Source organism: Platalea leucorodia (assembly GCF_965183815.1).
Source record: "Platalea leucorodia genome assembly, chromosome: 9".
Taxonomy (NCBI): domain Eukaryota; kingdom Metazoa; phylum Chordata; class Aves; order Pelecaniformes; family Threskiornithidae; genus Platalea; species Platalea leucorodia.
Genome location: NC_138831.1, coordinates 25,029,438 through 25,048,167, shown reverse-complemented (window position 1 = coordinate 25,048,167; position 18,730 = coordinate 25,029,438). Strand labels below are relative to the sequence as shown.

The window sequence follows — 18,730 nt, the reverse complement described above, 5'->3', positions numbered from 1 at the left end:
TGAATGGACTTTACTTTCTCCAAAATAAGGAAGTTAGTTTTACAGGAAAACAGTGCCCACATTATTGAAATAAAGTCAAGACAGTGTTACAAAAATTATAGTGTTAACTAGAATTAGTGTTAGCCAATTATTACAGTGTTAACTAAAAATTATTCTAGTGTTAACTATGACTTTTGTTAAAGAGCTTTGGTACAAGACTTCACTGGGGGCGAAACGGGGAAATCCTTATTTACAACATTGCTGATGAATGTGCAGGAACTCCACTTACTCTAGAGCTGGTTTCTGAGCATAAGTTTATATCGATGCACGTAAGTCTAGACTTTTAAGAGGGTGGGCTTTACTAGTCTTAATTGCACTTTGGTTTTTGCATAAATGCAGCTGGTAAGGTATCAACAGATACGATTCAGGCTGAGGAACAGACACCAATAAATTTGATTTTAGCTGTACAAAATGCCTTAAAAGCTTTAATGTACTTAACATTTTATAAGTGTAAGGAGTATGCTTATAAAAGACTTAAATAATCTCTGTTAGCCACTCCAGCTGTGATCTGCCATTGTACCTGCCACATTTGCAAAGCCCCTTTTGTGAGAGAAATAAATAGGACTTTGGTGCTCGATGAAAATGAGAAGCTGTTTAATGTTAAGTTTGGAGTAATGTGCAAGTTTCAGGCTTGATGTACCTATTTCTGCGCTTCTGTTACTACAACACTTGATATTAGCTCTCAGTGCTGCTAGGTTTCGTTAGCAATATACTTCAGAGAACAAGTAGCAGATGAAGGTTTTAATTTCTTAGTCTCTGACTGAAGTTATATACATCTCAATATTATTATGAGACAGGTTTTTTTTTTTTTTAGTGTTAAAAACAGAACCCCTTTTCACAGAGTCTTAAGTGTTTCTTAGGCAAAAGCACCTGAATTTTAGAATTAATCTCTCCGTATGCTTTCAGTGTATTGTGATAAGCAGATACTGCAGAGAGCTACTGCAGTATTGGTTCTGCCACATCAAATCTAGCCCCTCTGGTGCAATACTGGAAGTGGCCTTGATCATGTCTTCATACAAGGCGGCAGTACTGCTCAGTTAATTTTTTTAAAATGGTTAATTAGTTTTTCCCTTTATCTAAGGATGCTAACCCTTGACCCCCATCTTTCTACTACTGATTCTGTCTTACCTATAACAGGTACAGGTGTTTGTTTCCTTGTAATTGGAAGCAGCTTGATTAAGTGATAAGGCTCAAACTAGAAAGGAATTACATTGTGGTTTAGCAGTCTCATCAGATTATTTCTTACCTTGACTTATCTGTGGGCTTCGCCTAGTAAAAATGGTGTCTCCCTAGCAAAGGGCAGGATTTGTTTGCTTTTTTCCACCTGTATATTCAGAGAGGGGTCCAAGGATGAGGTGACAACACAGCAGGAATCCTTCCAAAAAAGAAACAGTAGTTAAAGAATGCACAGCAAACAGTGCAGAAAAGTTTGCAGTAGCAGTAGAGACATGTTTACCACCCATATTGAAATACTTGTGTCATGGTGGTCTTGGAAATGTTCCAGTAGAGCACCAAAAATAGAATACAGCTTCAGTGCAGATCCATGTCCCAGGAGAATTATTTCTGTTTGGTGCCCTTCCATGCAGGAAGATGTGCTCTGAAATCTTCCTGGTGGTGTGAAACCTGAGACCTGTAGAGCTTCTTCCGTAAGAGAAAACACTACTAATAAACATTGTTGTGCTTCTGAGGGGGATGCTGGGTACTTGTGCCATGTTCACAGTATATGAACTTTATGCATTAAAAATTCTCTCCCCTATGCTGCCTTGTGTTGAGGGCTACAGTTGTGGCAGACAAGAACTGCTGCTGTTATCTTCTGTACTTTGTGCTATGCAGAAGATAATAGAGCTCCTAGAGAACAGCTGCCACCACAGGTACATAGAGCAGAGTTTTACCCTACCTCAAAAGGGTGTTCTGTACTGGGGTTTCCCAGGTTGGGAAGGGGATTTGCGTTCTTAACCTTTAGGGTTTTTTTGTGCATCTGTATCCAGCCTCCTTCCAACTTGTGAGAACAGATGCAAGGAAATTAACCTTTAGCTATCAAGTGTATATAGTGAGATGTTAGCAACACACATCTAGAATTTTCGTGTTATATTTAGATTCCTTGATTGGCTGATCCAATACTGTGGTCATTTGAAATGCCATGTCATCCTTATGCCAAAAAGCTCTTCTTGCTCTCTTTTGGTAACCAGCAGGCTGGACTCAGTAATAGGTGCATACAGTGGTTCATCTTCTTCTGAATTTACCAAGCAAACTATAAAATACCTGGTATATGCGGGGGCGGGGAGGGGGTGGGGGAGAGAGAAAGAGGAAGGAAAGTCTGCGATACACTGGACAGAACAGACAAGTGTGACAAGTTCAGCTGGGTATTAGTGGTTTCAACTGAGACTCCCAAAAGACAACTGCAGTCCCTCAGTTCTAGGGGCATCAGTGCATGGTGTGGTCTTCAGACCTCTGCTAAGCTTTAAGGAGTCCAGCAGATGAGATAGTTGGATTTGGTCAAGAAAGCAGATTTCACTTAACAAGCTTAGTTATATATTTAATGACATAGTTTTGTAAAGATGACTCATGACAGGAGGTAGAGGAAGCATGAGATGTCAGTGTATGTTTTGTTGCAACACAAGAAATCAGATTTGTTCTTATTGCATAGATGGTCTTACTGGAATTTTATTTTTATAGTAGTTTGTTTCAGACACTTAAAACCGCTACAGTGAAGAGGGCTTACATGCATCGGAAGATAAGACACTGTTCTATTTTGGCCTCTTGTATTAAAGCGATCTTCAAAATAAGGCTATTACAAGTCATACAATACTACTAAGGACTGTATTTTTGGTGACTGAAAAGGTCCTTTCTGAAATAGGAGAATGTTGCTGAAAAAGTGCTTCCTTTGACATTAAAACTCTCCTATATAAACAATGTTGAGCTGATTAGTTAAACCCAGCACAGCATAAAACCAGAGAGCATGATCAAATCATACAATTGCAAGTCCCGGTTCTGTGAGAGTTTAATAGTCCCTGTATACTATACACCCTTTAATACGTTACCTTTGGAGATATCCGTGGCCTCAGTACTCCCAACAACTACCCATAAATTGCTAGATGAAAGTAGTAAGGACTAGTAAATCAATCCCAGTATCCCAAAATGCTGTTGCACATGAAACCTGATTCACATGTGAAATCTTTAGTGTCTAAGTGGCTCCTCCAGCCGTAGCTCCCTAAAATGAAGAGCGATAAGGAAGAAAGAGAAGTAGTTTGAACTTCCCAACTCCTACAAAAATAAATTTGTACAATGTCAAAGAGCTAATACTCATGACTAACATTCTGTCCGATTAAGCCGTGACTGATGCTATTAGGACCTAGTACATAAAATTAAAGCCAAACTGTTACGCCAAAACAAGGACAGTCAAAGACTTTCCTTAATACTTATTTTACAAAAAGGTAACATCGAAGCTGTTTTTAGAGACAGGTGTAATACCATCCCGATTGTTTCTTCAGCAGCTGACATACAGTGCCCCAATTGCCTTATAGTACATGCTGTAATGAAAGAGGTGATGCATAGCTGCAGAAACCAATGGACAGACAGACAAAGTCGGTACAAGACGGACAAAGATAGTATAAAGCAACTTTTCCTTAGTTACTCATGTTTTGAACAAATGCAGTATATTTCCTTTTTCTGTTACTGTTTCAAGTTAAATGCAGCTACTGTGGAGAATGCAGGCGAGCCAGCAGTGAGCACCGCCACTGCAGTGCAAATAAGCAAAGTCAACACATCTGACTAATCTCTCTCTGTTCCCATGGTGGCAGTGGTGAATGGAACAGTATTTCTACTGTTCCCTGCTCCACACCATCCCACTTCTGTGCTTACTGTACAGTAACACTGGAGATGCCGTTCTGATAAAACGGTCTAGCACCAATTCATATGTGGTATTTCTGGTGCTTTAACAAGGGAAAGAGGTAGGTCAAACCTAATCAGACCACTGGGAAAAAACTAAAGGTAATTAAAACAGTTGGAGCATGAGAATAACTAATGAATAAATAGTGTGAAATAACTAGAGTATATGAGTATCTGAACGATGCAAATGCAGGAAATAGGATTCCTGTTAGGATGCTGTTAAAAAGTTTCAGCTAACTGTCACAAAAATTTGCAATGAAGTCTGTAAAACTCTATTGTGGAGATACTTTAAATGGATGAATTGCCAATGGAAAGCTGTCCTTTGACAGGAACAGACATGTTTAAACTCTGTTTCAGCTGAAGTCAATGGAAATCCTTCCCTTAATCTCAGGGTAGGATTTTGCTTTGAGCCCAAGTACATTTTTTTACACGAGTGATTGAAATAAGGTGAACAGCTAACTTTATGTAAATCAACATATTTAGGTAATTGTTAGATAAGAGATTAATAAGCATTAGCAATTTTTTTTTTTTTTAAAATCTACTCACAGCTAGGAAAAGCTTGTTGTTTACTGAGTGGGTAGCCAAGCTGCATGAAGGTGGTGATGTGGAAAATGCAGCAAGCTCTTCTCCAGAGTCACCCTGCCAGGCTGGGATCACTTGGCAGGCAATCACTGCTAGCCTGTGCTATGGGACTGCGATGGCTTGTCCTATGAGGAGCTTGACCACGTCTGCTTACCCTAGCCAAGAATAGTAAGAAAGATGCCAGTTAGTAACCATCTAATACAGAGTTAATTATTACAATATTGTTAGTTTATTCATATTGAAATGAATTGGACCATATGAAATTCTCAAAAACATTTAAAAAATATTTCTCAGGTGTGCGATGAAGTTTTTACTCTTGATAAAATACCTGTTTTCTGTTTTGCATTTCAACCTTGGTTGGACCTGTGTCCCCACTGGATTACCATGACTCAGCGCACTCCATTGTGTTTCAGAAATTCTGAAACAAGGCCAAGAAGTTCCTTCCAAAGATTACCTTGTTAAAGAAAAAATATATGCTGTATTGCTTGCCCTTCAAATCTCAGTGACCACAGATTGTTGTATTTCAAGTAGGGGCAACACAGGAGTTTCCAGTAAACTTTTCTTAAAATGTATAAACTAAAATTCCACACACACCCCCAGTCTCCCCTCACTCCATTTTCTTTGGTTTTTGGAGCAGCATCGTGGTCCTGTGAAATTCAGAGTCCATTTCTGGATCCACATGTAGCACAGCTGTACACAAAGCTTTCTACCTTCTCTGCCAATTCATTTCATTGTTGACTCACAGACAGATATCCCAGGTATTTTAAGACTGCATTTATACGCAGCTGTGACAGTATCCAAATCTAAGCTGCTCTTGAATAGTGTTTATTAGTTTTAGGGTGACTAGTGTGAATGCCAGTGTTCAGGAATGAATTTCCAAAAATAAAAGTTAAAAAGTCCAAAATGCTGATCAGCAAGTTTGATACTGAACACAGTGTTTCACTCGGTGGATAGCAGAATTGGGTTGATCACGGTGTAGTCCCTCTCTAATCCAAACAGAGTTTCCTCCATCAAAATTGGCAACAGAAAATAATTAAATGCTGCTCTTAGATTCGGTACCAATTCTGAGACTGGATGACTACTAGACCTCTCCTGCGCAAAGAGCCTTTAACAGCAGAAGAAAAATGTGAATTGTCATATAAACTGTCACATTTCTTTGTTCCTTTCTGGTTTTATTTTCAGACAGATCAAGAAGCAATGACATACTCCTACATTCTTGATGCAGTGTTTTTTTCTACAGTGTTTTAAATGAGGCCCTGAAAAAAAATGGTGATCAGCAACACAAATATCTAGAGATTTCTGTGTAAGAGAGAATATTTCATTAGGTAAAGACATTAGAAAAACTAAGTGACTGGTACCTTTACATGCTTTTATACAACCATTGCAGGGCATCTGTGTTTCTAGCAGAGTTCACTATGTCTGAACTGAAAAGAGTTTAGTATGTGAAATACTATCTGCTGAAAGCTAATGTTCTCAGATGACAATAGTTGTTCAGTAAGCAGAGCAGGATTCTGTAAAAAACAAAAGGTAGAGGGCACAAATATTGATGGCATAAGTATTGAGGACAGATTTGGGCCTTACACTTCATTTTTAAGGGAAGAGAAAAATAGTGAACTCATGTATTTTCTCACCTCTTGCCCATTCCAGGCTGTAACTGTGCCATCAGTAGATGCAGTACAAGCAAGAGACCTTAACTTTCCAGCACCAAACACGTTCATTGTCAGACAGATAAGCCATGACAACTGTTTTTCCTACAGTAAAATAAAAGTTAGAAAACAAAACATCATTAAATAGAGCCGAAAGATTTGATTCTCTACAAGCTCTATTCAACAAAGTGTTTAAATATGTGGAGCTCAGTACACCCGGAAAAATACCATGCCCTTTAGACAGCATATTACTAAGTATTATTCAATGACTGCATGTATAAAATAGTTTCCCTCTTAGAGCGTTATGTTATGGATGATTAACAATCGAGGTTTTACTGTAGGTTCAAGAAACAGATTTGCAATATTTATAGGTAGGTAACATGGTTGGTGTGCAGATATGCACCTTAATATTTTCTCAAATCTGGTTCGTGGTCAGGGAAGACGGGAAAAGGACTTTAAAATTTATGCTGTTTCTTCACCACCATAGATGACCTAATGAGATATGCTAATAAGATAAGGTTTTGCGTCACCATCTTCTATGTAAATTCTTTTTTAGGGTTGGTAAGGGAGTGTTGCAGTTAGCCACTTCATAAAGAAAAACAAACAGAGCTCTATTTTTAGTCTTCTGAGAGTATAACAGACAAATGCCATTTTTCCAGAGGTGATTCATTGAGTTTCCACATTTCTGCTTATGGTCACCAAAGCTTTTAAAAGAAACCCCAATACAGATTTGCATCCTAAATTCATGCAACAGTTGCATACAAAATCTTTCAAAATGTTGTATCTGATACCTAACATAAAATTAATAGGTAGCTTCTTTTAATATGCATCTTTGTGGGCTTCATCAAAACTCAATTCCAACTAAGCATTCTGAAACCAGTTACCTACCATGAGACAAGTAACCAAACAAAACTATATTTTCTCTACTGCCTAAGCCTAAACTGGGGTGCATATACCCCTCCAGTTCCCTTCCTTCAGATTTTTAGATTCTTTATTGGACGCAACATTTACTGGATCTGTTAATGCTTGGTAGTTCATGTGTCTGTCCAGTCACCAGCCTACTATCAGGGACACTACTTGGGTATTTTCATTGTACAATAGTAAAAACCTAAGGAAATCTATACAAAATGTACCTGTACAATGTGAGTGGTTTCATTTTAACACTGTACAACCAAAAAAATGATTTTGACACTTCAGGCATTGAAAAAAGCCTTACTTGCCCAGGGAACTGCTCTCTGAAGCATTACTTCAGAACTGTTGTGCCAAAAAAGGGATTTTAGATGTGCTGAAGCCAATTCAAAGTATTTAACATCTTTTGCTGTCAAGGAAGTAGTAGCAGATTGAACCTCTGTACTGCCACTAAAGCCCCAGTTCTTTGTACTGTTGGGGTTGAACATTCAAAGAAACTGTAAATGTAAGCATAGGCTTGTGGGGGAATTTTCAAAACAAGTCATTGTGGACATTGTTTCTGTTAACTTTTTCAAACAAACATGAGAATAAAAATCACTATAATATTCCACTTTTTTTTTTTTTTAAATGAAAGAGGTCATAACTATATACCATGCAATGAAGGGTTGTAAGACTACCATCATGTACAAAATTAATTTGGTATTGAAAATAGTAACAGTCACAAGGAACCACTTCTGTCCCATAAAGAACCCATAAACTGACAGCTAGTCACTAGGTACAGCACCTCACCCAGCAGTTCGGGGTTTTCCATACCTCCCACAATTTACTGGTTGTTAGTGGCTTCAGGACAGCTAATCAGACTCCCTGAGGAATGTGTTACCAATTTGTTTTGGATGGTACTTGTGCAGGTTTTCACTTTGTGTGTGTCAACACTGGGTGTGCTGGTTATCATTTCTTGACAGCAAAAGCCATACACCTGTGTTTGGACACAGGTATTGTGCTCCACCTGTATGCAAAAGGTTCACAGGAAAAGTATTCTGCTGTGTGAGTATACTAATATGGTGACGTTAAAATACACTGCCAATCATCATCGAATGGTTTGGGTTGGAAGGGACCTTTAAAGGTCATCTAGTCCAACACCCCTGCAATGAGCAGGGACATCTGCAACTAGATCAGGTTGCTCAGAGCCCTGTAGATCAGCCCTCAGCCCAACCTGACCTGGAATGTTTCCAGGGATGGGGCATCTACCACCTCTCAGGCAACCTGTTCCAGTGATTCACCAGATGAATTTGGTAAAATACAATCCAATTCACCGGAGGGATTTAGTTAAAGGAGACAGGCCCAGGCACATGCTGAAGGCAACCAGTGCAGGCACAGCTTTGTGCTACCATAGACACCCAGCAGCAAGTGCCCCAGTCCCAAGAGGACGATGATTTCACAGCTGCTCAGAGCCCATAAGGAGCTCTCTGGTGTGAGCAAAGGGCCAGCTCAGCTGGCCAGCTCACAAAAGCAGAAGGGGTGGCTTTAGTAAGACCACAGTTTCTCACTACTGCACACAGTTGCTGTAGCTAGTTCACAATACAGCAAACGCACACCCCTTGAAAAGGCAGCAGGCCCAGTTGCAACTGTTGCCACCTTCATCTTACACTCTCAGTGTACAAAGAAGATGAAGTTGGAAGCTTATGTTTTTCTCGCTTTTTTCCCCCTCTGTCCCCAGAGGGGCTTTACTCAAGACTTTGATTTCCTTCAAAGCACCTTAAGTAAAATTGAGTGGACTGGGTGGTTGCAGCTTGCCACCAAACTGCCATCAAGTTCTGCTGGTCTTAGCTAAAAGCAACATTGCATAAAATTTCCCTGCTAATATGCATTTCCCATCCTACCTGGAAGTTACGGACCTGAAGCTACCTTATGGATCTCACCAATTAGAGTGCTAGACCTCCGAGATGAGAGACGTGGTAGCTGCATTTTACAGTGATCTTGCAGCCAGCAGTATTGTGGAGCTGTGGGGTGGCTGTTTCAGCATGGTGAGGGGAGGCAGCAAAGCCAGGGACACCCTGAGCTCAGTCCTGCACTGGAGGGTGTCACGGTGCTTCCCAGCTCAGCAGCATGGGCAAGCACTGGCCCTGGTCTGCTGGGAAACTGCTGGTGCTGGGGGCTTCACAAAGGGCAGCACGGTGGAACCACCTGGTAGAGGTTTTGCTCACTCCCTTTGATGGTGCTACTCCCATTCTGCTGCAGCACACCATCGTGGAGGGTCACCAAGCAAGCTGATGATCTGTGAGCCCATCTCTTTAGCACAAACACCAAGGTTAAAGGAGGAAAAACACTCCCAAACAAACCCAAAACAAGTTTCTGACCTGCCTTTTTAGTGGCATCACTGGCTTTCATCCAGCTTCTGTGTCCTGAGAAGGAACCTAAGATTAGACAACTACAAGTGTTGGGTAACATCTGCCTGCTACAAAATGTGGTGGTTTGCACCCAAACTGGGAAGCATGGGATGTACGAACAGACCCTGCCAAGCAGGTTGGGCATAATCCCCTCCCCATAACCTCCAGGCCATGCAGAACTCATGTTAAAGCCTGCACAGGTTATATTTTTCGTGTTCAGTAAAATTTGACTCAATTTGTGCCAAAAATTTTCAGGATTCTCCCTCCTCTGTTGAGTTATGTTTCCTTGAAAAACCACGACCCTCTTTAAGTGCCTTAGAAATGCACCATAAGCATTAAGCCAATGCTAGACAATAATAAATGAGGCAAATTACATGCCAGGATGTGCTGGTGATAATGTTTTCCACTGAAGACAGGAGCAGTGAAATTTTCCAGCATAACAACAGAGGCACTCTTCCCCCACCCCGCGTGAAACACAAGTGAACTCTACCTTACCACCCTGCTCCCGTGCAGCCCTGCAAACCTTCACCCATCTGATAACATCCCGTAGGTGACACACGAAGCTGCCTGCGTAGCGCACCGAGGTTGGCCAGCCCAGTGATGGCTGACCTTTAAATCCATCTTGTCTTGTCTGCATGCCCAAGAGGAAATCACGTGTGGCACAAGCCTGACCCAGAAGTATTGCAGGGAGTAGGATATTTTGTGCGAGTAAGGAAGGGCAGGGTCTGCAAGATGAATCACCGAAACAATAATTATCCTGAGGAAAAACCTTGGAGGGTGGATTAACCATGATAACTGCCCTTTCAAGGTAACAACAATGCGAGCAGTCAGCTCTTCTCAACTGCGAGGAACAGAAAATGCTTTAGCACACAACACAAAAGTAAAAATTATGCAAGTTCATAAGAAGAGATTGGCCAAGGAGGCATCCTTCACTTTGCAACTGCTCTGACTTGAGCCTGCAATTGTTATACAATCTGCCACAAGAATTGCTCCAAAAATTATTTTTAGCACACCAGTAGCTTTCAGTGAAAATAAATACAGGGACAGACAGTTGCTATAAAGACAGGAAATAAACTTTAGAAACTATTTAGCTTTTGGCGAAGCAGGACAACTGAATTACACAGTTCCTGAGCATGCATGATGATAGTCTCAGATAAGATGAACTCCAGATGATAGTTTTCTTTCCTCAGATCAGCCCAGTTATAACATAACGGTCAGTGCTTTGTGATTGCTTCACACCTGGAGCAAACACCAAAGCCAGGAATCTCAGGGTGCTGCAGTCTCTGCCTGAGTCTCTGGTATGCTCTTCCCACGCCTGTATCAAATACAACTGATGTGCAGACATAGGGTTTGCAGCCAGCAACTCCCATTAACAGTAGCTGTGGTGCTGTGCCTATTCCCTGTCCCTGGAGGCAGCCCCTCCTGGCCACAGTGCGTCCCCAGAGCAGTGTCCCCCTCCTTCCCCAGCCCAGGCCAGCTGGTGCGCCCACCCTGCTGCTTGGCTTAGGCATAGGAGCATTAGTGCCTCCTGAAGAAGTCAGGATAGCTCTGCTTGCATGGCACTTAAACTGCTCGGAGGAGCTTCAAGCATCCCAAAGACAGGCAGAGCCATGGTGGCAGCGAGGGAGACAGGACAGGTCCTCCCACCAAAGATGGGAAGGGACGGCAGCACCACCAGCTGCTGCAGAGCCACAGAGCTGGGAGGAGGGGCAGGTGGATACACCTGCCCAGGCAAACCATTAGTAATAATGATCTGCTGCTAATCAAACAGTCACTGCACTGAAAGAGGGAAAAGTAAAGGCCTAATGCTGTCTCCCAACTGAAACAATATTCAAATTTTTGTTAATGAGCCAACCTTGCATTCAGCCTTGGCTACCTTAGCTAAATGCTCCTAGATACCATGTTGTCAAGCTGATCTCCAAGAGGAGACAATATTTTGCTGCCTTTCAGTTTTTCAACCAGTTATCTCCCTCAAATCTGCTTTGAATATCAAACCTGTCAAGCCTTGTCTGTGCTTCACCCCCATCCACCTCCTGGGCTGGTGAAAGCAGTGGCGTTACTTCTGCAAACGCTGCCTGGTGCGGACGCCTGGCGGGTGCTTCTCAGGGGGAGATCTGGAGCGAAAAATGCATCTGGGGTCACTCATGCTCTATACTGCATCTGAACAGAAAAGCTTACTGCAGTGACACCATTTAGGGTAAATAAACCAGAATTTGGAAGACAAAGCCGCAGGCAATTCGTACTCTTCTTCAGAGGCAAAGGGAGCTGCATGCAGAGCGTGAGGCCTCATCTGCCCATCCACATTCCTCACCAGACACGGAAGAGGTTCTACCTTGCACGCAGTCTGCTCTTACGAGGAATGTGCTGTCAGGCTCTCACCAACATATGCTGAGGAAAGGCTCTTCCTGCTCTTCTGGATGGCTGCCAGCAGCAAACGCTGAGATAGCCACGGAAAGTGAAACCACAGCAATGAGAGGGAGAGAAAACCCGGAGAAGGTGCTTCTCAGGTGCTGCTCTTTCACCCAGGTATTGAGGACTCGAGCTTACAGTTACCACAAAATTCTTCTGCCCTTTGCAACAGCAAGCCACTTTGTGGAGTAATTTTAATAGTAAAATAAATAAAAGCATTTCCCTGTTCCAATGTTATGTGGATGTCTTTCCATCTCACTGCTCCTGAATTATGAGAAAGAGTAAATACAATGGTTGCAACTTACCATTACTTAAACTGTTAACAGTTTTATATACCTCTGCCACAACTTCTTTCTGAACTAGACAGCCAGCATCCTCTCATTTCTCCCGACAAGCCTTCCCTGAATGTCTTGGATGTCTTTTGTTTGGAGATGAGTCCATCAGCACTTGAAGGGTGGTCTGGGGGAAAGGTGAGGTCAAATTACTTAAACATCCTACTACTATATTTGCTTGTTTAGCTGTACATGGAGTTCCCTTCTGACCACAGTAACATCCCTCCCCTCTGTTTTTAATTTAAGGTTTAACAAAATGATTTCCATATTTTTATGTCCCCAAAATGTAAAAAAACCCACCTTCAGCCGCAGCCCTTGAGCTTGGACTCAGTGACAGAACAAGAATAAAACACGTTATCAATTTGAACAGATCAGTTTCCTTTATGGTGGAGTTGTTTTCAGTGTGCTGTGATGTGTATTACAAAAGCCAAAGATATAAATGATCAACTGGAAGCTTGAATTAATTTTTCCTCATGTCTAAATTAGGAGGGTGAGTAATTGCTGCAGTAATCGCAAGCAGAGCCTGTTTATCAATGCCAGTGAATAATTGGCTATTAAACAATAGTGCACTTTGCCTTTGAAAATTCACAACACTCTAACAGGAAGCACACTGCCAGTTTTATATTAGCTTGATGATTGATGAGAGGAGTGGCAGGATTACAAACGCAGTTTGGGGAAAAGCTTTCTGACATGTCTCCCCCAAAATCATCCTTATGCCTAAAGAGTTATCCTCACTGCAAGGATAAGCACACAGTGGGCTTAGATTACAGCATCTGAAGTCACAGGGCCAAAATAGCACAAGTCTAATTCTGTAATCAATCACTTTTGATTGCAGGCAGCCAAACACCATACCTAGAAACCACAGGCAGGAGCTGCCTCTTGTTTTCTGTTTTTGTACATGCATTCGTCTGCCACCCAGCCATTGCTCTGACCTCACCCTTTGTTCATAGTGGTGTCTGGCCCTGTTATCTTCCTTATGCCTGCCCATTTTCCATGCCAAGCCTATCCTCTTCCCACCATGCTCCTCATCCCTTCCTTTGACAGCTCTGGATTGAGTCCCTGTCCTCCTGGTGTACCACTCTCTCCACCCAGCTACACCAACCCCTCACCTCCACCTGCTTTTCAGTGCCACCACTGCATTTCTTTCCCCTCCTGGCTGTTTCTGAGCTCTACACACTCATCCCAGGCACCCACAGCTCCTCCAGCTCTCAAGACTCACCTGTGCTCTCTTTCTCTTCCAGGCATCTTCCTTGCTCTGAGCTTCCCGGATCAGGAGCAGACATGGTACAAATGGTTGGGGATCCCTACCATTCCTGCTGCTTCCAAACCCTTTCTCTCGCCCAGCCTCTCCCCATCCTCCTCCTCCATGCTTGATCCAAAGCTCTTTCTCCTCCTCCCAGATTCCCACATCCACTCTTGGTGGTGTTGGGTTCTGGCATAACAAACCCAACCAGTTTCTTACATTGGCATCTCTGTGTCCTTGAGCCTTCAATTGATCTGCAGCTCGTTTGACTCCTTCAGTCACTCTGAAATGGTTAATCTGCTATGTTTTTTTTTACCTAGCACTGCTCTTCCTCACCTCTCCATTGTGTAAATTCCCCCTCTGGTCACTGCTCATCAGATAATTCAATTAGTTTTTCTCTCCTCCCCTGTTTGCAGACTTCTCCTCCCTGTCCTTTTCTCAATTTGAAAATTGCTCATTTGCTTTCAAGCTTCATTTCAGTCCAGTCTAGACTACCATCCCAGAGTCTGGCCTACTGACTTCATTTCACTTTTTTTTTTTTCCCCCCATGAAGCTATTAACACAGCAGCAAATTAATTCTTTCTACCTCTCCGTACTGTCACCTTCCCAACTAAGCAGCTGTAAGATTCAGCTGAATCTGAAGAAGTATATCTGCAACTCTGGCTGATGAAACTTCTCACTCCTCTACCACTTTCTTCTCCTGTTCTCCCAAGAAATATGAGCTGGCTGGTTTTCCTCATCTCGGTGGTAGGGCACTGGTCTATTCTCCCTTCCAACGGCATCTCCATGCCATCTCAGTTTCCTTCATCCTCTTTAATTTTAATTATCTTTAACCATTCTCATTTAACCTTGAATTCTTTGATTTCCCCTTCACTAACATCCTTTACATCTTCTTTCTTTAAAATGTACCAAAAAGTCCTTGATTCCCTTCTTGCCCTTCCAGACACCGCTCCATCCAATAGCTCATTGCTGTTTATAGTATCCTGATATTCCTCCAACAGTTTCTGCCCCTCACATCTTACTGAAACTTCTCTGGTCAAGGTCTCTCATATCTTCTTCTTACCAAGATTTCAGTCAGGCATTCTTTCCCACTATCCTTCTTCATTTACTTTTCGCATAGTGACCACAGTCTTCTTGATATCTTGTTCTCTGGATTCTGCACCCCTCATCCTCTGCTCCCCATCACTCATTCAGCATGTTTGTTAAAGAATCTTCTTCACCAGCCTTGAACAGGTCTTGGTCTCTTTTCCCCTACCATCTCATTTCCAGGAAAAAAACCACCCACCAAACAAAACCAAACCCCCAAACTCATCTCCATGTGCAAACTCAATGACCACCTCTGCAGAGATACCTCCTGTTTTACTGCTCAACTCCAGACTTGTCCCTTCTATCCAAATAAAAAATATTAGTACCTTTCTGTAAGGTCACCTCTTATTTAGACCTACTTTTAACTCAGGCTCTTCCTGGCTAAAGCAAAGCTCCTGCCCATGCCTCCCTATAACTCCACTTTCCTTCATTACTGACAGTATGACTATGTGTGTCAGTCACCCCGCAACACATCACGGCCTGCAATCTCTCTCCTAATGCCCAGTTTATGAATCTTCTCCTCCAAATGAGGTTTAATTCTCTTGAATGTTTTCTGCATAGGGTCCTAAGGACTGACAGCCTTTCCCAATGATCCCCTCAGCTGAACTCTCACCATCTGACATCTTGATTAGACTGCCAGTCTACTCGTGCTTTGCTTACAGCAATCCAATGCTCTGCAGCAGAGTTAATTTCCTCACTGGCATTTTGACATACACTCCTCCTTTTGCATCCCTCTTCTGACACCTCCTCTTTAGCATCAGGCATAAGTCACTTGACTGCTTTCAAGGCCCTTCATGACATACTATCGTTCACCAAAAAGAAGCTGCTCTCTAGCTGGTCCACTACAATGGTCTTTATCCCTCACTATCATATTTCCAAGGCAGTGTCTGTCTTCTTTCTGGGTGCTGAATTCCCACTTAGAACTCCCTATGAATACTTGCAAAAGCACTTCACTCTTCTCCTACAGCCACAGCAGCTGCTCACCATATTGACGAGCATGGCTTCCTTTTTACTCTCTTGTCTTCCACCCTCATCTTCTACTTACATAATAATGTTTTTTGAGGATGGGACTCTTTTTCTTCTGCATTTGTAGATGATACTTAAGAAAGGCAACCTGCTGAATAAATAGGTCTAGATCACTATCAAGGAGCCTTGGCTTGCAAAGCGCAGTGATCTGTGGCAGATGGAATTATCAGCCTTCTCCTGTCACACATCCTTTATCAAACATATAAAGCCTCCCAGGGATTCTTTCAGTCTGTGACCTCTGCTTGGTTCGATCACAATGCTGACACCTTTCAAATGGCCTGTACTCTCTGGTCCACAAGACAATAATTTCACAAGAGCATATACTTCTAAGTTTCTAAAGAGTTTGTGTACACACTTATACACCCCCAGCCATGGCTCCCAGATGCTTCCCAGGAATACTCCAGTAAAGGCTGAATTCATTGGTGTCTTTTCAGGCTTTCCCTTCTGACGAACAGCACAGCAAACACCCCTACTGATGAGAGCACTCACTCGAACCAGACCAGCAAGAACAGAGCTGGAAAGCAATTTTAACCTGAACCACAAGTTAAAGGTTATGTCTGGAAGTCACTCTTAGCTCAGAGAGCAGACATCAAATATTTTTCTTATCCTCTGTGACTATATGACAGTCTTGGACCAACACATGTAGCTTATTAGAAAAATTAGCAGTTTTGGCATACGGACACTAGAACCAATAATTAAGCTGCTGAGTGTCCTCACCTGGCCATCAGAAAGGTGACCTCACCTCTAGCTCTCATCTCAGTGACACCTGAGTGGCCACACAGGAGCTGCAGCAGGAGGGCAGGGCAGCATTGCTAATGCAGTATAAAGAAACTTGAGTTTTCTGATGCTGAGTCTGTTCACTTGGCTTAAGCCAGCAAGCTCTGCTGAAGTCAGTGAGGCCAGAACCACCCACAATCACCAAAACCCTGGCCCAGACAACCCAAACAACCCCTAGCCCTTGTGGGCAGGTACTGATTTGCCACCATGTTACATCTTCTCAACCGTACAAAATACATGCTAGGACTCAGTCACGTTGTCTTCTACATCATTAGACCCCCAACAGTTTACAATTATATGTTTTGATATCTTTAATTTATTTACTCCACAATTACTGTTTGGAAATGTATAATTGGAGGGCTGCATGGATCACTCTGAAGACATTACCAGGCCTGTAGTAAACATGTGCTTTAAGTGCCTGTACAATCGACCTTTCCAAAAACATGAATTAGGTTAGTCAAGCGTTTTCCATGAATGCATTTTTGACAGACCAGTTAATACTGTTTACATAATTTTAAACTAAACATTGAATGGAAGGCTATTTTGCCTTACATCTTAACATAAAATATGTCTTTGCGTAGGTACGTAGGGAAAAGTTCCTGACTTTGCAAGGAGATAGGAAATTATTGATAAGAGCCCTGATATCTGCAATACAATACCCTTTCCTAGGGTTCACAGAATTCCCCCAAAGCTCTCCTATTAGCAAAGGCTATTTGAACAAGCTTGGCTGGAAAACAAAATCTAGTTCAGGTCTTTTTTTTTTTTTTTACCTGCAGTGCTATTTTAAGACCAGTTTTATGGTTACAGTTTAGGCAATGGCTAAAACGGAAGGGAAGAGTGCTACAATATTTCATAAAGTTTATGTGCCTTGCTCATAACTCTCTCTCATACCATGATATCACCATGGCCTCATGCATTTGTAGTGACACCTTGACATCAGCCTTGTAAAAGTGCATCTCAAATCTTTGAATAGAGGAAAAAAGGGAAGCTTCATTTTGGAAAAAGACACATTTTGAGTTCTATTGTTTTAACTATAGCTATAATACAATATAATCTCATCAATAGTAGTAATAGTGTCAAAATGTCTTCTGCTGATTGTCAGATCTGTAAATATGTGTCAGTCCAAGGTCAATCTTCATCAGAACAAAAAGTAGACCTGTCCTTCTGTGCCTTCCTCCCCATCATTCCACTTTCTCCACCCTTTCTCTCCTTCCTGCCATGAACATGAGCTTGCTTCCCCTGATCTCCACATGATTTCCTCATGCTATTTGTTACCCCTTCCCATACACAATTTTGTGACTCCGCCCTGCACACATTCAGGGAATAGACAACACCCTTGTTGTCCATGCTGCCGTTCTCCACCCAGCCCCACGTGCTATCTGCTTTGCACATCACTGTACTCAACAGTCAGTTTGTCCAACAAAGAGCTCATGTTACTTTTGCAGTGACTGGTGTCAAGCACAGCTCTTGTCCTTTTCCTCACTCACTGCCCCGGCATGGTGAGCAACTGTCAGCACTCAGCACATTCTGTGGCAAATCACTGGTATCCAGGAGGTTTTGTCACCAAAAGATACACCAGCAGGACTCCTATATTCAACACCAGCTGGCCAAGTCTAACAAAGATGCACGTTTGACATCCAGTTTTGCAACCCAGCTCCCTCCCCTCAATGCATGCTATTGCTACTCCAATCTCTCTGTAGACTTGGGGAGAATCTGATAGCTTTGGAAATACCTTCTTTTAACAGCATCTGGAGCTCTCTGGTTCTTACACTGCCTGGAAGACTGTGTCATATTTGCTGGATCAGATCCATGGTGTTTAAGACCTTTCTTTGGCAACAAATAATCTGCTTTGACAGTTCATCTTTTCACCTCTGTGTCCATTAATAAATGCATAAAGGAAATGTCAGGTCTTTTTTTTTTTTTTTTTTTAAAGGCAAAAATAGTATTTGCCTAAGTACATGTGATAACTGAGGAATATTATTTTTTTGCAAGTGCAACATATTCTCCAGTGTGTTTGTAATGAGTAACTTGTTATGGGGTGGAATCAGAAAAGTCTCACAAAGAAACTGTGCAGGAAAAAAAAAAAGCCTAGATGAGCAGCATCCCTGTGAACAAATAGCTATGTTTATACCTGTCAGGGGACAAAAGGTAAAAAGAGAAAAAAAAATGAGCCATTGTAGAACTGAAGGTCTCTATGTGATATGCAATGGACACCTGGTGACTCTTGCACATTGCTTGAGGGAATAGGAGATACAGACCAGTGGGATTCACGTACTTAGCTCAAAATGACTGATAAGAAGAGGTCTGCTTCTCCCATTCTGCTATTGATGTTAAGGATTACTCTTTGAGAGAGCAATTTACTTCATGTATATTAATCATTAGCTCCTTCTCTGGTACGTGCAGAAG

The 18,730-nt window shown here is 42.1% G+C and overlaps 1 protein-coding gene across 1 annotated transcript; it reads right to left on the bottom strand.

Annotated features, from left to right (window-relative positions):
* Positions 1–1,308: 1,308 nt before the first annotated feature.
* On the bottom strand, positions 1,309–13,475 carry FBXW12 (F-box and WD repeat domain containing 12; the record flags this gene model as incomplete). Its single annotated transcript, XM_082321290.1, is given in 7 exon segments — positions 1,309–1,372; positions 1,374–1,414; positions 1,496–1,741; positions 4,474–4,606; positions 6,091–6,222; positions 6,224–6,260; positions 13,412–13,475. Coding segments are annotated over 7 exon segments (717 nt in total).
* Between the last annotated feature and the right edge of the window lie 5,255 nt (positions 13,476–18,730).